This window comes from Onychomys torridus, chromosome 10, assembly GCF_903995425.1.
Source record: "Onychomys torridus chromosome 10, mOncTor1.1, whole genome shotgun sequence".
Classification (NCBI taxonomy): domain Eukaryota; kingdom Metazoa; phylum Chordata; class Mammalia; order Rodentia; family Cricetidae; genus Onychomys; species Onychomys torridus.
In genome coordinates, this window is record NC_050452.1 from 87,539,412 (window position 1) to 87,564,382 (window position 24,971).

Consider the following 24,971-nt stretch of genomic DNA (forward strand, 5'->3'; position numbering starts at 1 on the left):
AGAATAGCATATAGGCTAGTGGAACAGAATTAGATCCCAGAAATAAAAATACCTGTCAAGGGTCAGTTGATTTTCAACAAAGGTGCCAAGAATATACAATGGGGAGAAAATAAAACCCTTCAATGATCAGTGGCAGGAAAACTGGGTATTCACATGCAGAAGAATGAAAATAGAACACTACCTCACACATTCAAAAGTCAACTCAAAACTGATTACTTAACTGTATAGCCTGAAACCATAAATATTTTAGAAGAAAACAGAACAAAAGGTGTTATGCTGAACTTGACAAAGATTATTCTCAAATAGAAAAAAATAACATCATAAATTTATTGCAAGAGCTGACTCGGAAAATCAAAGAAAAATGATAAATTGACAAATCATACTGTATTAAACTAAAATGCTTCTGCTCAGCAAGAGGAGCAATTAGCAGAGAAAGAAGGCAAATGCAATGTGTGTAAACATATTTACCAACCACTCACTGGATGAGAGGGTAATGCCATGAATGTATAAGGAACTCAAGTGTAAAACACTTACAGCCCACTTAAAATGGACAGCACACTTAACAGGCATATCTTAAAAGGCTTATAGGCCAAGAGATATGTGAAAAAAAATGCTCAATGGTACTAACTGTCCAAGAAATGCAAATTCAATCTACAATGAGTTGTGAACTCACCCATGTTAAAGATCACCACTATCAAGAAGACAGGAGATAACAAGGTTTGGCACAGATTTGGAGACAAGGGAACCCTTGCATTGTATCACTGGGAATGTAATTTAGTCTAGCTGTTACAGATAATGGGAGGTGGTTCCCCCAAAGAATTAAGAGAACTATCATATGATCCAACAGTCCCAGTCATTATTCAACGTATAATGAAAGAAAATAAAATTAGTGTGCCATGGCCTGTGTACACTTCCCAACATCACAGCACCATTCACAACAGCCAATATGTAGTATCACCCTAAATGTCAGCCACAGATGAATGAATGATAAAATACATATACTATTTTCATTTTCAACATTATTACACAACTATACATGTAACTGAAATACTATTTGGGATTTTAAGACGGAAATCCTACCATTTGAAGCAAAATAGGGGAACCTGGAGGGCATTTTGAAAAGTAAAATAATCCAGCTATAAAAGACAAATACTGCATGATTGCACTGATGTGCAGAAACTTAGAAAGTGAGGCTCATAGGGCAAGAAAAGAAGGAGCAAGGGAAAAGAGAGGATGTTGGTCAAAGCATGCAAAATCCATTACAATTATGGAGTAGGTTTTTGAGATCAATTCTATACATGCTGATTACAGTTCATATATGTTGTATATTTCTAATTTGCCAAGAGGACATTTTGTTTTCATTGCAGAAATGATTTAACCATATGAAATTACAGAAACATTAAGTAGGTTAATATAATCATTCTATTACATAAATATATACTAAAATATCACATTGTGTTCCACAAATGCATATAATTGCTCCTTGTCAATTAAAATAAAAAGTAGAAAAGACGGTTGGTTTCCATCTGAAGTTTCACACAAGTCTGTTTTATAAATTGCAACAAAGAAGAGCTTCCACAGGTCTACTGAGGACGCTCAAAACACATCAGACTTTGACAAGAAGTAATGTTCTGTAAAAAATACAACAACAACAACAAACAAAACCCAAGATCCCATGAACTGGTAACAACAAAGAACAAACCACAATCTAGAAGAAATTGTCCTTAAACATTTGACCCAGGAATCTGTTCTGTATATAACTCATCCACTGAAGAAGTAGTCAGGTTAAGCACATCTCCTGGGTATGTGCTGGGACCTCAATGTCAAATGCACAAGAATGCCCCAATCCACAGGAGTGAAACAGGGGAGCCTTAAACTTCAAAAAGTGGGAAAGAGGAGACCTTTTGCAGAGCCAGGTTCTAGGTGTGTGTGTGTGTGTGTGTGTGTGTGTGTGTGTGTGTGTATACACATCTGTTGTCACACTGTGTGCTAAATGAAGAATGGCTCTGAGCCTGCCAAACTCCAGTAAATAAAGTCTATTTTAATCAGATTAAATTGAACCCTTCCCCCATTTCTCTTTATGGAACATGTTCATTCCTTGGGCCATCTACTTTTAAACACCTCATTATCAACTCTTCCCTTTATTCTCTATTTTGTGAGAAGAAATCAGAACATCCACAGTTTCCTAGGTGAAAGTGAATATATTAAATTTCATTTTCTAGGGACTAGAAAGGGGCTTCTGTCTACTGAAATTCTATATTAACCACATGAAGCAGTTTCATGAGGGAAACAGGTCACTGATATAAATCATGTTTAAAGCAGATTACCTGGAAACACTGACCTCTAAATACTACCAACTGAACTGCAAAGCAGTTTGGTCTCATCTCCTACCTTTAAACATGATATTTAATAGCTAATGTTGGCCTAGCCTGTTGAAGAGCTTCAGCTTTGAATTAAGATTACTCAAGCATACTAGCCGGGCAGAGGAAGTGTATGCAACCCAGTTACATTCTGGGTACTACAGCACTCAGTATTATGGGAGGGAACATTTCATAGTGAAATCTTACACTAATCCTAGTGTACAACACTTTCTTAAGTTTAGGCCCACAGACTGCATTCAAATAGTAATGTGTAGTCGATGATTGAGAAATTACATACCATTAAAATCCCTGATCGATATGAAAAAGTTTTGCTTATGTACTTAAACATTGTGGATTTAAAGGGTCCTTTCCTTCAGTCACATACATTTAGATGGAACACAACACATTCCTCCATTCCCCCACATTACCAAATACTATAGCCAGAACTTATGACGGAATTATAAAAGCAAATCTAGGGAAGGTTTCTTGAAGCAGGACTACAATTACGTTAAATGTGCATTCACATGCACAAAGACCAGAATGTATTATTTAAATGTACAAAGTAATATTGGACAAGTTGAGCTGCAGGTGCCTTTCTCATTTTGTAAAAGTGCATTAATGGTGAGACAGGGCAAATCCAATGAAAATTCTTTAAACCCCAGGTACTTACCGTCGTTGGGAAATAACGACTAGTTTTGAATTTTTTCATAGCCATTGAAGAGGTGTAAGTGCCCAGGAAGAGGATGAAGGACATGAGTGTGATATCAGGAACAAAATCACAGTTGTTTCCCACAAGCTTTCCTCCATACTTCAAACACTCCTTCTTTGACAGATAGGCCCAGTCAAAGGTAGCATTATGGTACTGAAAATAAAACAGGGATTTTTTTTTAAAGAGAATATTGACACATCTGAAGCAGCTTTTCATACTTGATGGGATCTAGATGGACTGCACCAGAACCACTATACATCAATATGAAGATGACCACTGGAGGGTGTAGTGACCTGACGAGGCCTTACTAGAGTGACAGGGGATAAAGAGGCCATCGATCACGAAGGGCACAATGAGAGGGAGTATACAGTGTGTTATGCAGTTTGCTCTTCCCTCTTACAACAGGCATCTGTTAACAGTCACAAACCACAAAGTCCTTCTTTCCTGCCAGCCTTCCTGTGGGTCAAATGAGACACGTTATACCCCAAATCTCAAAATGTGAGAATGCAGAAACACCTTCATTGTTCACAAAGTACTTATCTGTGTGTACCTGGGTCCATGACCTACCTTACGCTACTATCAATACTCTAAAAGATAACTAACCCACAAGTAGGTAGCTCACCTCACCTACCTTATGGTACTACCAATACTCGTAAAGGTAACTAACCCACAAGTAGGTAGCTCACCTCACCTACCTTATGGTACTACCAATACTCGTAAAGGTAACTAACCCACAGTAGGCTATTTCTTATCATAGTAAGTACATCCTAGTGACTGAAGAAATGATACTATCAAAGTGTGCACAGTCCCAGACTTCTCAGTGACAAACCTAATACAACATGGCTTTCTTCTTGTTGACTACAGGTCAGCACTTGGAACAACCGTGAGCGGAATGGCTGTGATACCCCTGCACCCCTTTGGCTGTGTGAGAGACCTCCAGTCCTCTGTCCCATGATCTCAAGCATACAGGTCAGTTTCTTGTGTTGCTGGCCTGTCCTCAACACTGTGTGTCTTTCTGGCCACTCCCTCCCTCTATCTTCTGTATCTAATACATAGGCGAATCTTCCTGCTCCTGTCATGGGTAGACCTGTGCGCCCACCTCAGCTCCTACCCAACCACAGCCAGCTGCGTCTCTGTAAGCTGACTTTTGTCATGCAACAGCCACCTTACCAATTACTGCCTAAGCTACCTGCTTCTGTTCCAAGAGAGGGCAGCCCTTTGGCACAGATTGTACTCCAGAATTTCAGAATCAGGTTGAGGCTAAACTCAGCTGAGACACATCCTTGTTCACAATTTACCTGTCCATACAAGTGAAATCCCTGTATTAGAATCTACTTCTAAAACAGTCAGCTTACTTTACTGACAGGACAACTACAAGTAATGGTCTCTAAGTCCCAGGAACTTTCTCTAGACTCTACGAGTCTGATGGAAACCTCTAAGCAATTTGAACAGGTTTCTCACCCTTAGTATTCAACAGTGCAGGGGTGAATGCTCCTCCTGTGCTTGATGGTTTTCTGTGATCCATTTCCTTATGTAAAAGGATCTCTGTGCAGCCATTTCTTGTATCTGAGCCTTATTCAAAAATTACCCTTTAAGTATGCTGGTTTTGCTGTACAAAGAGCAGGTGTTCATACTGTGGCAGCAATGACTGTTTCCTGGACTTATATTCCCAGAACCTTCTCTGCCTAAATAAAAGTCAAAACGTGATTCGTGGAAATGATTGGGTATTTCATCTGAGAAAGTTTCTAACTACCTTATAACTTGTATCTTCTTGGGTTCCAGGCTAAGAAGACACTGTATGATAATGAGAGTTAATTGGAAAAACCTTACAAAAAAGTATGGAATGATAAATTTCTGTTGTCCTTTAAAGGAAAGAGTTCTATGTCACAACAAATAAATCAACATATTTTACCATTCTAGGAATTCTCTTGATATCAGTGGTCCAGTCTGGCCAGAAAGGAAGGAGGTTTTCATAGAACTCAAAAGGCAAAATGCCTGTCCAAGATATGAAAATCAACTCTAGATTTTCACTTGAAATTTTCCCATTACCTCCAGTTGTAAACAGTTGAACTGCAGAACTGCTTTTATCGAACTCTGCAAGGTGATTAATCATGTCTTGTGTTGTTTTTTTTAGATTTCTGCATATGGATGCTTTCAGGAGAATAGAGCTAACGTTTAGAGGTCATAATTGGTAGCATATTTCTTTGCTTTAAAATCAGCAAAACTGTGGCCTAATTTCACATCAGCAATGTAACATCAGCAGAGTCCTTTCCTGTAGCTGGAATTCCCCCAGGGATGGAAGATATACTGGAATAACCCCAACAGGAATTTTTATCCATTTTCTAACAAAGATTCAGGTTCAGGTGAAAATGGCAGACATTCAGATGCAAAGAGGGCAGCTTAACTTCCATCCCTCAGTTCAAAATGGCAATGCTAATGTTGTAAAAGTGCCTGGTGAATCTGTTATTGTTATCTGAAAAAGGTAACCTCCAAATCCCATCCCCAACTAAGGTCTCACATGTAAACCTTTAAGCAACTGGCATATATCTTAACGTAGGTCATTTTCCAAAATAAGAAGTTAATGGCTTTCATAAAACCTCAAGTGTGGCTGACAATCAGTTCAACTTAAAGACCACAGAAAACACATCTATATGATTTGTGTTCTTTCCATTATTTCATATAAGCTAATGTTAAGTGAAGGTTAATTCCTTAAGACTTCAGATAGAATCTACATCATGAAGAAATACATCTGGAGCCATGGCTACTACCTGAGTTCAAGTCCCCATTGTCTGCTGTGGGTTAATTCAGGAGACTTGGATCACAGTGCCACTGTCTATTATCTCTTTGTAGGTGTTTCTCACATCTATGATTTTCATCTTTATTTCTTACGCAAAATACTCTCTGGTCTTCAGGAATAGGACAAATGAGAATATAATCTCAGAAATCTCTGCTAGAATTCTCACATCACCTCTTTTTTTCTTAAGAGTCTTATTAATTTTGCATAGCAATAATAGCACAGCCCACCTTCAATGGTTAGTGAATTTGGAAATCCTTGGAAGGATGTCTAATGGATGAAGGAGAGATGTCAAGATTGGAGACATCAATGGCAAATAACTGACCTTGGAGTAATTGCTCAAATACCACTACAAGTCTACTGAATGAAAATGTGTGGAGCTCCCAGCGTGTCCATGAGGGAGGTGAGACACCACAGAAGGCGATGGGTAGAGCGAGGTGACAGGCACACTGGGCTGAGAAATGAGTGGGAGTGAAAAGCTTCAATAGTAATTTCAGACTGTTTTAAAACAAAATACAGTGGCAAAGGATATTCTAGAATACCAGAGCATTGCACGGTTTTTCATATGAGTTTCTCAGGGATAGCAAACACAAAATCTGTTCCTGGGGGATGAGACAAAACAAACCACCCAAACTCAACTACTTGTGGAGATGAGAAGGAAAGAGGGGCAGAGAGAAAAACAAGAAGGGAGAAAAGGGGGGACAAGAGACAGACACAGATACTGACTTTGGCCTGGGCCCGTGCAAAATCTACAAACGATAACTCACATAGCCAACGGACCAATAGGACTGTGCACACAACAATGAGAGAGAGACAGAGAGAGACAGAGAGAGACAGAGACAGAGAGACAGAGAGAGACACAGAGAGAGAGAGAGAGGGGGAGGGAGAGAGACAGAAAGAGAGACAGAAAGAGAGACAGAGAGGGAGGGAGGCAGAGAGAAAAGGAAGGAAGGAAGGAAGAGAAAAGAAAAGAAAGAAAAGAAAAGAGCAGAGTTCAGTGTAGTGTACAGCAGGCACCAGAGAGGTCCTGTTAACTGAATGAGTCCTTCATCAGGCCTGAAGTAGATGTCATATTCAGAAAACTGTGTCAGTCCTCTGTGCAGAGGATAAAGTTAAAATAAACATTCAGTTTAAAATGACCAGGCAAAATACAAGACGCTCGTTAACTCTCCACCTTAACCATGACTGTTTTTAGTGGAAGTATGTCCTATGCAATATTCAGGACATATTCACACTAAAATTACTTAATATTCACCTGATATTCAATATAATTGAATATTCCATATTTTGGTTCGTAAATCTGGCAATGCTATTTCATTTAGTTGTAGGATATTTTGAATAACAAGAGCTGGTAGAAAATTTAAAAAAAAAACAATTTCCACAGGGAAATTGAGAATGCAATGAACCAAAAATACAAGCTTTAAGGGAGTAAAAAAGAAGAAAGGAACAGCAACAATGTTTACAAATTTCCTTAGGGGAAGCAAATGTTTGCTTGAAAATTACTTAATACTATAAGGTGGTTAAAAAAAAAAAAAACACAAAACTGTGTAAGTGCATGGTTAGAGCAGATGAGGAAGCCAGTTACTACACTGAGGACAGAGAAGACAAAATTTACACCGAGCCCCGAGGGCAGCACTGGTCTTCAAGCACTGTCCTCCTTCAGAGGTAGTAAGTAAAGCAGGAAGCAAAGCCAAGAAGTAACGAACGAAACCAACGGCTGAGGAAAATGAGCGGCAGACTTTGGTGTGCATTTCTTTATGTACTGGCAGACCACGTGGGAGAAAAGTTAAGACACTGAGCAGAGATGCTCACATGGAGACACACAGAGCCCTGTGTGAAGAGCGTACAAGTGCTCACCATGGAGGAGCCAGTTACAAGCGGTCAAATGGGGTTAACTACAGTGTGTAAAGGGGTAGAGAGGACAAAGGTTTATAGAGAGAACCAAGCAGCTGAGGGTTTTGAGAAAGAACAATCTCCTGAAAAGCAACATCAATCATTTTTCTGTATCTAATTTTCAAGAGAATATCCTGCAGAGCTCCAGGGCAACGTCAGTCTTAAGCTTCCAGGTCCACACAGACATTACTGTGGGGTAGGGACTTGTGGAGGATTAGCCTACCTGGTCTAAGCAAAGTGGTGTCCTTCTTGTCCACTGTTCCGACAGAGTACTTGTATACCATATATTTGAGCTGCAGTTCTTTACGCTCTCATGAAATACTGAAATATAATGCTTATTCTGCTTGTGACTAAGATTATACTTCTGAAAAGTTGAGGTTATTGCTCTGAAACAAGCATGCAAAGCAAGCTAGGTAACTTGTAAAATCAGAGAGTTTTAAATCCACCAGAGATGAGGATGTAAAGACATTTAAATAAACTCTTAAATGTTACAAGTCCCTCACAGTAAAAGACACCCACTGAGCAGCAAATGCTGTGTTTAGTGTCTTCTGAAGGACCAAGGCATCTGCCCTCTGAAGGCCAGGATGATCTTTCTTCTCTCAGATAGCTGGAAAATAAATAAAACTATTCCATAGGGCTTCCTGGGACACAGGAAATGGTTTATGTCTTAACTGGGACGTGGAGGATGCCACTGTAAACTCACCGAAATGAGCATGTCAGAACTGTGTGTTCAAGAGATGCCTCAAATGAACTTAAAATAAGGAGGGAAAGGAATCTTGTGTAAGAAGCAGATATCAAGCAAATCATTCAGTCATCTCTCAGGGGTGCTGATGTTGGATTTTGACACTGGGGCTAGAAGCTGGAAGGCATCAGATCCCATCTCATTCAGACACACTGTGCCACCTGCTACAGTTCCTTTCAAAGCCTTTCTTCAGTGACCATGTAAAGAATTTGTTTGCAAGGGAAAGAGAAATAACCAGCAAAGTATCAATAGGAAAGGTGGCAGAGACAAGGATAAAATAATTCCAGCAATAAATGAAAACACTGGAACTGCCTTATCCTCAGGGAAGCATGCCTGGCAGACACCATCTCGAGGCTGGAGTGCCCCTCTTCCTCGCTCCTTCTACTGAATCATACCTACTGCACAGGAGGACAGCTTGTCTTCATGCCAGTGAGGATGAAGGGGAGAAGCCTTAGCTCCTCCAACACCTGGGACCTTGGGAGAGGAAGACTCACGGGCTGGGGCCACATGTCACCTTTACTGTACCTTCTCTCGTAACTTAGTTACAGACCAGAGGGAAAGAAGGAAATTCAGTCCTGATGACTGTGTGTCTCAGGACAAGTCCAGGAAAGCAGAGCCAGCATGTTGCAGCACACAGAACTTGTGCCACTCAGAAGAAATGCCTTCCGATTCTTGTCCACTAATCATCACAGTTACTGAGGGGACACACATCAGTGGGGATCAGAATATCTGAGGACAGGGACAGCAAGCAGCTGCTCTGCCCAGGGCTGGCTAGCTGCTGAATTGGCCCCATGGGGTACCCATGAGGCTAAGAAGCAATGTGAAGTCAAATGTCTTTAAATTTTTTATTTCAAATGAACTTAGGGTTTTATTGGCTTCTTTTTAAAGCATAAAAAGAATTTTAACTAAAATTCTTTAAAACCTAGAAAGAAACATTTCCTCCTCTATTTTTGGGCAAGTTCTTCTGGGATGGCTGGCAAAGAAACTAAAATTTGAATTCTTCTATAATTATTTTCAACATGTAGATATAGTCTTACACATACTCACACACACACACACACACACACACACACACACACACACACATACACACAAACATACACACAGACAGACATACACAGAGACACATCCATACACACACACACACACACACACACACACACACACACACACATTCACACACATCCATAAACAGTATGAAACACAGAGAAGACATAAGGTTTGAAAAAAAGTCAGAGAAAATTTTTGAGGTAAGGGATGAAGTCAAGAAAGCCCGAGAATACAAAAACAAGAGAGGAACAGCATTATGTGAGAACCACCCGGGGAAGGACACACACAGCATCTCTGAAAGGGATGCTGTGGGCACTGTCTACACAATATCTGCCGAAGTGTTCTGGTCTCCTGAGAGATGGGCACTCTCTCAATACAAGGTATTATGTTTTCTGTCTTTGTAACTGGGAGATTGATATTCTTTTGGTCGGCTTCCATATTTGGCAAGCAAGGAACAATCACAATCCTGAGGCAGCACTTTGCCCATTTTCTCCAACATAAAAGTTTTCTTCCAGCATGTGACCTTCCATGCAAAACAGCTCATTTTTAAAACTTAGTTCCAGTGCCTTCAAGGTCCCTGGTTACAAGCCATGGGAAAGGACACTGTGTGACGGAGACACAGTCCTTTCTAAGTAATGGGGCAATGTCCTGCCGCCGCCACCCTTAGTGAAGGGAGGGTGGTACCGTTTGGTCAGCCAGGCAAATGCCTAGCCAGGCCAGACTCAGACAACGCTAGTTCTTGTCTTCCAACCTTCTCATTGCTCCTGCAGAAAAGTTTCAAGGTCACAACACATGGGATCAATCTAGCACTAGGTCCTTTAAGAGGGTTTAAAAATATGAGTAAACGCTGGTTTCCGCATCTTTTTTTATTTATTTATTTATTTATTTATTTATTTATTTATTTATTTATTTTTGTGGAGCTGAGGATCGAACACAGGGCCTTGCGCTTGCTAGGCAAGCACTCTACCACTGAGCTAAATCCCAACCCTGGTTTCACATCTTTTTAAGGGGGTGAAAAGCTAACTATGGTAATGACAGGTGTTCTTTTCTTTCCCTCTATGGGCAATGACTATCAGTATTGCTAAATGAAGACCACAGGGCACAATGTATAAACTACACACTGTGTGGGTAGTTGAGATATTAAGTCACTTACCACGTCAGTAGAATAAACTGTTGGCAGGTCTTCTGGGGCTAGTGTGGTATCGTTAGATACTGAGAGATTAACTGTAAGAAAAGGACAATTTTTTACTATTAAAAATAAAACAGAAACAAACTAAATGCATTATGGCATTTAAAACACAGAATGGGGCATTAAAAATTCTGAAGCAACATACAAGCACCGTGAAACTGTATGTATTGCAACCATATCCTTCTTACACTAAAATAAAACAAAGACTGAAGCAGGCTTGCATGGCAGATATTTAAGAGTTGATACTAAATTTTGTTTCCATTCTTTTTAATCAACCACATACTAATGTTTTACTGGTTTATCTTAGAGGAAAATGAAAAGTTAAAAGAAAAATCTACTTGAGAAGAACTGATATTATCCAAAACGTGGGAGCAGTTACTAAAAGTTTAGAATCTTATGTTGTTATCTTTACTATCTTTAATTCTGTTTCAAGTGCATATTCAGTATACATTTGTTTAATGAAAGAAATGTCTGCTTATCATTAGGCTGATTATCAGCTTCATATAAAGTAAAAAACCTCACACTTTGAGTTTTACTGGTTAAGCATTAGTGATTTGTAGTGTTTAGAAAACTGAACTGTATGTGATAAAGTCTATCTTCGCAAAATGTGTGAAAAAGCACTAAACAAATAATGTAAATATAATGAGGAAAAATATATAATCAAACTTTAAAACTTATTTTCATATAACATGGCATCATTTGTAGATTTAAGATGCACCTTGCTGAAGAATTTAGTCATTAAACCAACCCTTACTTTGGAAACATTTCATTAGTTTTTTTTTTTTTCATGAGTCTGAAAATTAAAATATTTCATTTTTATCAGATAGACTCTTTTCCACTGATAGGAAAATTTGCACTTTAAACTATTATACAGAGAACATAATTGATGGCAATATGAAACAACATCCCTTAAGCTTTTCTCTGAGAATCATATCATTTATGCAACAGTTGATTTGAAAACTGTTCTTTGGTTTCTCCCCCATCCAGTCAAACTTCAAACTCTTTTTAGTTCTGTGGGTTCTGAATCTTGTCTATATGACCGTTGAAGAAGAAATGCATGACCGTGCTTGATGACTGAAGTATAAAAGAAGATATCCATGAGAAGGGCAAAAAGAGCACAGACTCACTACTCTCCCCTAGAGTCTACTCAGCCTGAGTCTCAACTCACAGGCACTCAAATTATTTACCCACAGTCAGTTAACAACATTGGGAAAGGGGTGTTTCCCCCGAGGAAGTAAGTGAGAATAAACACAGAAAAGGAAATGGACAAGGCCAAGAAACTAAAGAAGAGGGAATGTTTGGCCTGGGTCCTAGTCTGGGTGAACATCAAAATCTATTCTGGTCACCAAAGTCTGGGCATTGTGAGAGTATTGGCTAGAAGGTACTGCCTACCACAGCCTCGTTAACCTGTGCATGTGGTATGCTTTCCTATTCTGTTTATTGCAAATCCAAGAAAGTCAAATAGGCTAAAGAATCCTTGACCCAAGCAACAAGACAAGATTCCTTTAAAAAAAAAAAAAAGTATTATTAGTTTTTCAGTAGTATTTTGTTCTTAAAAAAAAAAAACAGACAGTACATTTTCTTACAATATTCCATTTGTTCATTTAAAAACGTAAGATAGCTCTAAAGAATTATCACAGTTGTTAGACTGTCTGTCTAGAAAGCACAGGTACCTGGGTTTCAACCTCAGTGCTAAAGAACCAGGTGGAAGGGGAAGATCAGAGGCAGACAATCAGCAGTCCCAGATCATCCTGGGCTATGCAGCAAACGTGAAGCCCATCTGGGCTACATTAGACTCTCTTTCAAAAATAGGTAGTAAATCAATCAATCAATCAATCAATCAATCAATCAATCATCCTAGAACCCATCACAGGTAAACTTTCCTGTGTGACCTAAGAATTAGACAAGACTCTGAAACAAACCATGACTTCTCCAAGTCTGTAATGAGGCACACCACCTGAGTTTAGACCTTATTAAATTCCACACACTTCCTTCTCTACCAGCATTCCTACTCATTAAGTTCCAAATAATGACGTTTATGGGCCAAGAAGTCAAGGTGGGACAGCACTCACTAATAAGTCAGCGTCCAGGAACTCACAGTTCCAAGTCTGCCAGGCTGCTCTTCCTCAGCTAGCTTTTCAGCCTCCTAAACTTCTCTGCATTCCAACCATGGCTAAAGAGTTGGGGAAGGCACTCAAGACTCTAAGTCTGTGAAATAATTATAGATAGTACAGACATTAAAACAAGAGTCTTAGGAACTGCTCCCAAGTTTTGGAAATGTATCAATCCCACTCAATTATATTACTTTACATTTTTCAGTGTTCATCTAAGATAAACTAGTAAAGAACATTGGCCCTAAAAATCCCAGAAGAGCAGTATCTAAAAAAAACAGAAAGAAGTATATAATACTTTCTCTGCCTATTTTACTAAACACACACACACACACACACACACACACACACACACACACACACACACTCCTATAAATACATATTGGAAGGGGTTGGTAGAGTCCATAAATGAGATTAAAAGTAAATTTCTTTAGGCTCACTGATGAGAAAATGATCGATCACAGCTGGGCTCTTGATCTACAAGGGCCATTGGGCACCATTTAGATCCAGATAGAATATAAACACTTTGGCAACCTATTGCAGACTGATCCATTTATAAGGCATCTGCAATATCCTTAATTAGGATTCTGGAAAGGTCAAAAGGAAAATCCCAGACACACTGCACTCTGTCTTCACTTTCAGCTCAGCTTCAAGGCTCAGGGAGAAAAAAGTGCAACTCTGCTTAAACAATGCGGCTAATTTAGATCCAGCCAATCATCACCAGGACGGTCTATTCTATGCATCCCCACAGGTTCACTGTTTTCCATTATTTAGATTTTCACTTTCTTGGTGCTCCTCCGTCCATATCAACTTTTAGCTGATCCTCTGGAAGAATGGAATGCATGCTGTCAGAAATAGACATTTTTAAAGTGTGTCTGTCACTTTTCAATCTTAAGCCAGTCTTTCTTTCTTAGTGCTTATAGAGAGGTCTAGAAAAAGGACCAGGAGATAGAGTGGCTTCAGCTGCAGGAGATAAGTGCAGGTGGGGACATGTGTCAGTGTTGGCACACCTCCTACAGAAGGCAACCCTCTTTATTCTCCACAGACGTGATGCCAAGGCTCCACGTGGTCCTTCTTTATGGACTAGCAGGAATGATAGCAACGGGAAGATGGGCAAGCTCACTTGAGGCCATGCAGTCAACTGGGAGCAACAACTGGTTGTTGCACGCAGGTCTGGCTACAGTGCAACACAAAATCACAAGCAGGGAGGAGCACAGTTGTCCTGGCCTAAATTTTGACTGTGCCACATTTTGAACACAGGGCTCTAAAACTCCTTCCATTAACCCTGGTCGTGAAGAAGTTACTTCATTATTCCAAGCTACGGATCCTTCATTTGTGGAGCTGGACTTGAATCCCATTACCCTGTAAGGTGACAGAGCAGAATAAATGATGCACTAGAGGCAAAACCATCAGCATGATGCCAGTTTCAGGTCACGGCTAAGTAAATGGTCCTAAGATTACTACTAACTAAATGACCTGGAGAAAGCAGAGCTTGACCTGGGGTAGGGGGCGGGGGATGTCAGCTACTTCTCAAAGGTTTTTGTGATGATTAAATCTACAGATATTGTGCTATTAAAACAGGTTTACTGAAATCCCCTGGTAAATGTCTTCCATTTGGACGTGATGACTAAATATTATACTAACCCGAATCTGTACCACAGCTTGTTGTGGCTACACTAACCCGGAGCTGAAAACAGGAAGAACCTTAAGGTTACTCTATAATTATCAGACGTCCATGGTGTATTCCACTCTACGTAATGCCTTAAGGAAATCAAGCAAGTGGGAAACAGATTAAGATAAAACCAGATCTCCTTGCTCCAGGAGCAAGTCACTGATTCCAGGGTCCTGGATAACTTGATTATACTACCTGTCGATAGAGCTGAGTCTATGCTTTAGATGTCTAAGTCAACAGAAGAACAAAAACAGGTTTTGTAGGTAACGGCAAAGCCAATCTGAGTAATACTGTGAGAAAGAGCTGTGCGTCACCACTCTATCAGTGCTAAGTCTAACAACCAAGTTATATTAGCTTTTTAAACTTTTTGGTTATTATTGTTTTCACTTTCCCAAGTACTTTTTACTAAACCCAACACTTGAGATTTCCTGTGACTAGCAAGTTAGTCTGTCTTCAGCCACAGCCATTCTGTCCACAAGTTCGCCTGAAATGCTGGGCTGGTTGTTAAAGAGACAGCTACAGTGGATATACAAGTGGAATATGTTTAGTCGCTGTTTCCACAAAAACGTCTCCTCCATATCCACCCATTGTCAGGTTCCCAAGGTGCCGCAGGCATTATTCCAAGGGAAGTTGTCCACATATACATGTTTTATAGAATGCAGAGCTAGAGAGTATTTCCAGGTCTGGTGATAATCCAGATCCATTCCTTCCCCATTTCTGGTCTCTACAAGCCTCATAGGGGAGCTGCTGAAATATAGGTTAGGACTGTAAAAGCAGACTGAAGGCATGTGTGGCTTTCTCAAGAGCCACCATGATCATGAATGACAAGACATCAACTGTGCCAAATGAAGGACAGTCTCCAGGGCAAGCAGGAGGAACAGTCCTTTACAACTTAGACTTTCAAGTTTTGCTATTACTTTATGATTTAAACTGACTTCATAAAAAAAAGGAATGATCTACTATAAAAGCGAAATTGCATTTATTATGGCACCATTCATAAAAGATAAGTTAGGACCACGCTGCATTTCCTCATTTTCTATAACTGGACTTTTGAATTATGAAACACATATTGACTACCCATTGAGCCACAGGATTCACATTGAGCCCAGTAGTTCTTGTCCATGGTGGTAACTTGTTATCATGGTATCTATCTGGTAGGCTAAGAGAAAAACTATGTGCAAAGAAATGATCATGAAATTCTATCTCCAGAGCATTCAGGTGTCTCTCCATGCTTAAATAAAAAAAGGTAAGAACACAGAAGGCACTGATAATTCCACATTTGGCTTGGTCATACATTTTCACTCCAGGAGAAAGGCCATCGCTTACTCTGAGAGATTACAGATGCGATGCATTCAATGTCTAAAAGAGAATATTCTTCTCTTAATTGCTCATCCATTATTAAGCACTTTCTCTCTGGAACAGTTAACAACTAATCAATAAAATATAACCCCTCTGTTAACGACACAATGTCTCCCCCTGAGGCTATTTTTCTTGCTTTTATGATTTATCATTTTTAGCAGGGCTTTTTTCTCCTCCAGATAAAGGACTAACACCTGGTCAGAAAATTCATTTTGACCTTTTCTAAACTATTAACACACCCTTGAGCATGTGTTTATCACAACCTTTACACGTTATGCAAATGAACAGAGAGACTAGAGTAAAAATTTCTCTCTAACATCTGGGTCAAATGAAACTGGACCTCAGCCATTTGAAAATAATTAACACTATTTATAATATAATAAACATATTATAAGAACATACGGCTAAAAATAACTTTCAACAACAACACAAACAAAAGCAGTGTATATGTGTGTTCTATATCATTACAGGGAACATAATTCTTAGAAATCTATGAAATAGACTCCCAGTACATTTCTGATAATGAATAAAGAAGAAACACGGCCGGGCGGTGGTGGCACATGCCTGTAATCCCAGCACTCAGGAGGCAGAGGCAGGTGGATCTCTGTGAGTTTGAGACCAGCCTGGGCTACAGAGCTAGTCCAGGACAGGCTCCAAAGCTACAGAGAAACCTTGTCTCGAAAAACCAAAAAAAGAAGAAGAAGGAGGAGGAGGAGGAGGGGGGGGAGGGAAGGGGAGGAGGGAGGGAGGGGGGGAGAGGAAGAGGAGGAGGAGGAAGAGGAAGCAAAAAAGGTTAGGGGAGAAATAGAGGTGAGTTTAAGGAAAGATGCCCATGTTTTGTTTCCACTTTAAAAAGTGCTAGTACTCATGTTTCTGGGTAAATTACATAGATTCTCTCGAGATGAATTGAATACCTTCTTCCTAACACTTGAAAGCCTTTGCTTTATGACTATGGATATAGGACACACTATTCTTAAGGCTTTGGATGCAGCAGAACAGTAAAAAACACTCTACATGTGCTGAACTGAATCTATTTCTCTTCCCGTAGACACAGGTGCAAGTGTTTCCTGATTGTCTATAATAGCTCCCTGGTTATTAATGACTCTCCAGGCTCAGCTTGCAGTAAAAGCTTAATGGGGAAAAAAAGGAAATGTGTAAATGTCTTTAAGGAATACTACAAGATTAAGCTGAATGGGGTTTGTCTTGTAAGACAACAAGAATTATGAAAAAGAGACAAATGCAGTGTTGACTGGTGCCAGGCAGTGACATATTCATGATGCCATTAATATTAATAACAAACCCTTAGTCACAATATGAATGCAGTCCACAGATTATGGAGCAAAGAATTTAATTAATTAGTCTATCGTGTGCCCATGCTGCTACATGGTGCCCAAGGTCAGAGTTCAGCTTTTATTCCAAGATGCATGTTGTCGGTGCCACTGATGACTTCCTGCACAGGAGGCTGGTAATAAGCAAAAATGGGGTGAACTGCTCCCAACTAGACATTGTTGTTTTCACATCGGGCTTCTGAATTATCCTCTTTCTTACATACTTCTGCTAGGTAACTATCAAGGCAGGATGGAAAGGGATCTATTGTCTCTACACTAATTAGTGTCTATCCCATGTCTCAGAAAAAGAGGATTTTAGTGTACAAGCCACATGTTTACACATGAACGTCAAACTTCCTGGCTAATTTTCCTTCTTAATTCTTCAGTGAACCCAGACCCATGTTTTGAGTTACCAATCAGTGACAGAAGCTGAAAGAGAGGAACAAGGGTTGATAAAGATAAAGGCAGTCAGGGAGTGATGAGGTTTGACTTGCTGGTTTTGCAGAGGACCCAGGTCTCTCGGCAACCACATGGTGACTCACAGCTGTCTGTAACTCTAATTCCAGAGGACTCACAGCCTTTGTGGGTACTAGGTGCACATGGAGTTCACATATACACCTGCAGGTAAAACACTCCTACAAGTCAAATAGAAATGAATACATCTTTAAAAAGAACCAGGAAGGAAAGAGGGAGAAAGAACTGTCCTCACAAAGACAAAATTTAACACATGTGATATAAACTTACAGAGGTGGGTATACTGGGGGTTAACAGTTTAAGCAGGAATGGGGGAAGAAAGGTGTGGGAAAGGAGGGAGGAGGGGGCAATTTAGACAAAACCACAGATTCATCAAGAAACCTTGAGAAAACATTCTAGTTTGTAAGTTATTGTAAAAAGTATTTTTTAAGGCCAGGCCTAGTGGCGCACACCTTCAATCTCAGCACTTGGGAAACAGAGGCATGCAGATCTCTAAGTTCAAGGCTAACCTGGTCTATAAAGAGGGGTCCGGGACAGCCAGGACTATACAGAGAAACCCTGTCTCAAAAGAGAAAAACTTTAAAAAAAATGTATTTTTAAAAAGGAAAGGAGTTTGAACAGGGGTATCCTCTTTGGTTACACAGCACTGCTCCTAGAGGGCCTGGATTAGTTAAGAAAAATCTCAATGCCATACATGGATTACTGTCATACAAGTTGTTGGTCAGAGAGGCCACAAAGGCACCCAAACAAGACAAGCTATTGCCATTGCTTGTGGTTGCCCATAACCAGATTGTAAGTGCCTATTTCTGAAGACATTGGAGGACATAGAGAAAGCAGTCTAGAAATAATGGGAAAGGCTCTCCCTGCTGGCTAACTTTTCATTGCATTAGGAGGTGCTACGCAGGCTGGGATTGATCAAACATCAGTGACCTCACCCAGTATGGAACCCTGCATGATACAATACAGATACACCAGGAAAGATATGACCACTAGGGCAATAGCAGCATGACTGTTATTGGGGATAACCAACTGCTTTCTGATTGGGTTTGAGGACTGTCCCTATAGGAAGTAAATCATGTGTGGTCAAAAATCCATGGCTGGGGAAGTCACAGGAAGCAGGAGGAAACCTACTGTTGTTGTTTGGATACATGGTCTTGTTGTAAAACTCCCTCCTACATACTTATGTCTCTAACCATAGACTAGAAATATTCTTCCCTTGGTCAGAGATGCTTCTTTGTACAACGGGCAATGTTTAATGAAGTGATTTATCACTGGTTAAAGTACTGAGAAGAAGTGACTGTTGAGAGCTCAGCTGCAAATGGGATGCATAGTCTGATGCTATCCTTCTCCAAGGCCCCACTGAAAACACTTTGGAAGAGGGACATGGGAAGAACGTAAGAACCTGAGGATGGGCAGGAGTGCCATGAAATGTTCTCTACTGGGCATCATATCACTAATACATACATCAATGTATAGCAGCTGTGGTCGCCTGCACATGGCCAAGCCAGTCAAAATTCTAGCATGAATGAGGAAGGAGCTCACAAGACCCCAAACCATAGCTGAGGAGTTACTGGTAATAGTTGGCTGCACAGGGAAGGAAAGTCTATTCTCTGCTAGGATGTGGCCACTGGTAGATTGCCCACACTTCAGAGGCTCTATAGACACGTACATGTGGGCAGCATTAACTGAACTCAATAGGTTATATTTTCAAAAGAGAAAAGAGGATGAGAAATTGTTAGATGGACTAGGTGGAGAGTCTCAAAGGAGCTGGGGTAGGAAGTGTGGGGATATGATCAAAATGCATTTTATATATGTGTTACAAAATTCTGAAAGAATAAAGAGTAATACATGTCTGAAATATTAAAAATGAAGGCAGTTAAAAGGCTATAATATTTATGGACATGAATACAGTCTTCTTAGTGATGAGCATGGCTATAATATATTATGGACATGAATACAGTCTTCCTAGTGATTAGTGACCCCTGTTTCCATTTCTGCACAATCCTCTCAGTTTGCAGGATCACGGCTCAATCTGTAAAGTTGTTGGCTTGTTGCTGCATCCTGCCCAGTACTGAAAAACAAACCATGCGCCAGTTTAAATATTATTGACTCATTGACTGAATTCTTTTACTAGGAGTGCACGTTGTGATGAAAGACCAGCCTTTTGTTGTTCTTAGAGCACTTACTTGAGCTGGACGTGAAACTCTCCCAAGAACTTTTTCATTTTGTTCTTCAGAAGGAACACATTTATGTTGAGTCTTTGTGGTTATAGGAAAGTATTGTGTAGGAACGGTACAGTCATTGGATTTTTTTCTTTCTTTTTCATTTTTCAGTTTTCTTTTTTAAAGCAGGGTATCACTGTGTAGCTCCGGCTGGCCTAGAACTCACTATATTGACCAGACTGCCCCTGAACACACAGAGATCCACTGCCTGTACATCTCAAGTGCAGGAATTAAAGGCATGTGCCACCATGCCCAACCTATAGTCATTAACTTTATGGATCTTAGAAAAAATATGAAATTGTTAATAAAAAATGCAAATGTCCTGTGGTGGCTTGAACAAGAATGGCCCCATAGGCTTACATAATTGAATGCTTAGTCAGGAGGTGATACTATTTGAAGAGAATTAAGAGGTGTGGCCTTGTTGGAGGAACTGTGTTACTGGAGATGGGCTTTGAGTTTTCAAAAGCTCCTGTCAAGCCCAGAATCTCTCTCTCTTGACCTACACATCAAAATGCACCTTTTAACTACTTCTTCAGCACCACACCTGCCTATTGCCATGTTCCCTGCCATGATAATAATGGATTAAACCTCTGAAACTGTAAGCAAGCCTTCAATTAAATGCTTTCTTTATGAGAGTTGCCTTAGTCATGGTGTCTCTTCGCAATAACAGGACAGTGATTAAGACACATCTATATGCCCTTTTCCAAACCACAAGCAAGTTTCAACTCCCCAGGCTTAGAAATTAGAAATTCATCAGTTCCTGTATACATTTCATGAATACCACTTATCTGGACCACTACTAAAATAAGTGCAACCAACAATGTGGATGCAGAATAGACCAGCTACCCAATGGTGTATTAGTAGAAGGAGAAATGATACATACACACTTCTTTGTGCTCTCACTCACTAAAGGTTAAATTGTAGTGAATAATAACAACAATGAAACATTTACTTACTATATCTTAGAAAATTCTAAGCATTTAATCTGTATTTACTTTTAAAACAATTCCTTTATGGGGGCATGGGATACAAGGTTGACACTAGATAGCCCAAGCTAGCTTGGAACTTAAATCCTCTTGCCTCAGCCTCCCAAGTTCTGGATTAGAGGCATCCACCACCATATCTGCCTTCTCCAAGATAGTTCTAAAAGGTATATACTATTATTAACTACATATCATAGAATACAAAGGTGATGCCAAGCTGCCTGGGGAGAAGGAGCTTGCTCCAGTCATAACTGGCATCATTCAAATGTACTTAAACATAAGATCTATACTGGCACCAGCTCCAGAGAGCAGGAATTGTTGGTGTCCTGAGAGCGATTCAGAAGTGATGCTTTACAAGATCAAAAGGGAGCTATAACCCAGCTGCCTGTACTTGCAATGCACACGTGAGGCTGGCTCAGCCCTCAGTGCCATCTTTTCATACAGAGATCCCTCTTGGCAGGGAAAACTCTTTCCTGTCTCCCTATCCCATTCCTCCTTCCCTTCCCCTCTCTCTCCCTCTGTCTCTCATTGCTGATCTGTCTCTGTCTCTCTTTCTCAACTTGAACGCACTCAGTGATGCTTTCCTCAGTCCTGTATTAACTTGTCTGCCAGCATCCAATTAAAAGAAATGAATGAAAGCTTCCATTAGCCATGGATAGGATGGGGCCAACACCAGATCTAACTTTTATGTGTGACAGGTGTGCTGGCAAATCTCTCACCCAGCATCACAAACACCTCAAACCACAAAACAGCTCAGGGGTAATTATTTTCTTTTAGAAAACCTTGCTGAATGATTACTCAAACTTTTGTAATAAGTTACCACACACACTTTTGCATAAATACATATATATGCACATAAATAAATGGAAAGTTCAAAATCCCATTATCAATATGCTTGTGAGCTTCTTTCCCTCCCTCCCTCCCTCCCTCCCCCTCCCCGCTCTCTTTCCCTCTCAGTATTAAAGATTGAACCCAAAGCCATGCATATACCAGGCAAGCATTCAACAATACACTGAGCTATGCCCCCAGGCCCAGAATCCAGCATTTTCACTGTCCAAATTTCCCTCAAGTCCAGACTGATGGCCTCCACAGATTTTAAAAGCTCTCTCTTCCAAGAAGAGCTTCACATAGTTGCACTTCTTTGGGGGTGGGGGCAGGTGTAATTATTTTAATACCTGTCATGACTACAAGTCAATCTGGGGCTTTGATTTTGAGGCAGATTCTCACACTGTAGTCCAGGCCATCTTGGAACTATGTAACCCAGGATGACATTGAACTTGTGGCAACCCTTCTGTCTCAACCTCCTGAGATCTGGGATTACAAGATGTGATGGCTATTCTTGGTTGTCAACGTGACTATATTCAGAATTAATTAAAATTTAAGTGCTGGGATATGCCTGTGAGGGATTTTTCTTAATTAAATAATTTGAAGTGGGAAGACCCACATTTAATCCATATCTTTTAAGGCGGAAAGATCCATATTTAATCTGGACCACATCTCCTGGTGGCAGCCTTTATAAAGGACATGGAAGCATGATGCTATTGCCCTTTGCCTGTTTGCCCTCCATTTCATTGCCAAGTTCATTCCCTCACTGGCATCTGAGCCTTCTTCTTAGGGATTTCAGTGTTTAGGGAAGCCCTGTTGAGGCATCCAGCTTCATGGACTGAACAACTACTGGATTCTGGGACTCTCCATTGGTAGACAGCCATTGTTGGACTAGCTGAACCATTATAATAAATCCAATATATATAATTTATTTGCATATAATAAATATAACATATATAAAATGAATATATATATATATATATATATATATATATATATATGAAATGAATATACGTCAGTTCTGTTTCTCTACAGAACCCTGAATATACACAGGCATAACCACCATGTCCCACACAAGTCACATTTTAATCTGAAGGATATTTGTGCACTACCACCTCAAGCCTGTTAAAACTCTGCAATAGGCATGTTCATCTGAATATTGAAATCTTAATCTTATATTTCTCGGCCTTGCTCTTAGGTATGGTTTGACATTAATGTATTTTTATTATCCTTAAGATAGACAGGAAAAGTTGTGGGTGTGAAGTCCTACCTAGATACCGAGTTCTCACCAGCATCTGACTAATGATCCATGAGGTGTTCCTCTCTTCCTTCACCACCCAGGTGGAAATCAGTGTTCTCAGTCTCTGTCCCTCTACCTCAGGGGAGGTAAGGATGAGTTCTCACACCAGCATACCAGAGAGTAATCTCACACAGCCTCCCACAAGCACAAAAATCCTTTAACTTCTATATCCATATTCATTTTGTATTTGGCCTAAAGTGCAAGCACACTTACTTTATCATACATAGGAAATGGTTTAGCCTCAGAATCCAGAAGTGAAAGTGGATATTCCATAAATACACTTCACGTTTATGCCCTGGGCTTCTCATCCTAGGATTCTATTGGATTCAATCCACCAGGCCTTACTCAAAAATCATGAAATGTATATCAATTTTTACTTTAGGGAACACCAACATATAGCTACTTGTACATCATGGTATCCTTAATACTCTTGTCATTAAATTGTATAAGGCAAACACCTCTCCCTTACTCTATTATAGCAAATACAGAGTAACTTCCTCAAAGTGAGTCCTTTTTTCATAAGCTTTATGTCCTATAAAGCAATGATAAACCATTCTAAAAATACTGTAATGACTTGGACACATTTTTATTAAAAAAAAAACTGATAATGACTTAAGTTTGGATTGACAGATAATAAATTATTAAGATGTACAGTCATATTCCTCACTCAAATGTTGCTATGATCTCTCCTGACTTCATGATATAAATCTGCTGCTAGTATATTATATATTACATATATACATACATATACGTATGCATGTTCACATGGCTGCCTTCCTTCCTTCCAAACTTCTCCTCCTTACCAACACTGCAGAGCTGAGTTAAACAAGTCCCACTTATCCATTAGATAGAGATATGCCTCCAATCTTAACTTCCTTTTTAAATTTCATGTTTAACTTATAAAAACTGAATTGGTAGTTTTTTCTTTTAGAGTTTAAGATAATCTACTCACACATCATTTAAAATAAGAGATTTTTATAGCAATCAAGAAACAATAAAATGTGAAATAGAAATGAAGAGAATTGGGTTCCTCTGTTCTTTAGACTTGTTATATACATGCCTGTGCCTCCCCAATTACCTCATAAAACTAAGAATGAAGTACACACCAGTTCCTTGTTGGAGGTAATCACAAAGAACTGAGCTGCCTATGTTCCCGTCCCAGTGATCCTGATGTCATTTCCTCATTGAATAACATGCTACAGATACCTCAGATGTCAAACTCAGTACTATGATTCCTCAGAGAAAACCAGGGAGGATCCGTTCGTACAGAACATGAGCTCACATCTTCCGACATAGAGGGTGAGTGCCAGCACGACACACGGTTTCCTTACCTGGGTCGGGCGGCAGGCAAGTGCAGGAGAAGCGGGTGTTGTAGCCCACTTTGAAGTCAGAGTTGATAGGATAGTAGTCTGCTAGCTTGATCATCTTCTTGAAAGCATCATAGATGAAGATGAAGCTGATCAGAGAGGAGAAACCTTCTTCCGTGAAACGAGTGAAGTACTGAACCAGGAAGCTGGCATCAGTGGCCACCAGAATGAGACACATGAAGGCTGACCACAGGCCAATCCAAAGACGAAACTCCAAGTAGTCAAAATTATGGTCCCTGGAAAGAAAAACAAAACAACAAAACCAAAACAGGTGTTTTGACTGCTCCACCAGAAAACAAGCAGAATCTAAAAACCACTAAAATGCCTACAGAATGGTTGCTGAAATAAAAGATCATTTTCAGACACTGCATGTAAAGAAATATTAAGCTTAAGGATTTGGTTTCATGATATTATTATGCTACCTTTAGGAATTACTCTAAAAGTTTAGGGTGGGGATAAGCACTTAGAAAGTACGTTTAGTATTAGTGTGTATAGCTCGCTAATTTTCTCTTACAAAAATAACATCTGAGGTGGAAGCGTTCTCCCTGCTAGCTGGCTTTTATAGAACCAAAGGGTAATTAACTATGAAGGCT

At 39.9% G+C, this 24,971-nt stretch overlaps 1 protein-coding gene across 2 annotated transcripts in view; it reads right to left on the reverse strand.

The window, feature by feature from the left end:
• The window catches only part of Slc4a4 (solute carrier family 4 member 4), a 319,163-nt gene that overhangs the window by 50,705 nt on the left and 243,487 nt on the right, over positions 1–24,971 (reverse strand). For both annotated transcript variants that reach the window (XM_036200218.1, XM_036200219.1), the window contains exons 14-16: positions 24,343–24,614; positions 10,702–10,772; positions 3,031–3,222 (exon numbers count right to left, since the gene is read on the reverse strand). In XM_036200218.1, coding sequence (XP_036056111.1) covers positions 3,031–3,222; positions 10,702–10,772; positions 24,343–24,614 — 535 coding nt within the window. The remainder of the gene's footprint in view (positions 1–3,030; positions 3,223–10,701; positions 10,773–24,342; positions 24,615–24,971) is intronic.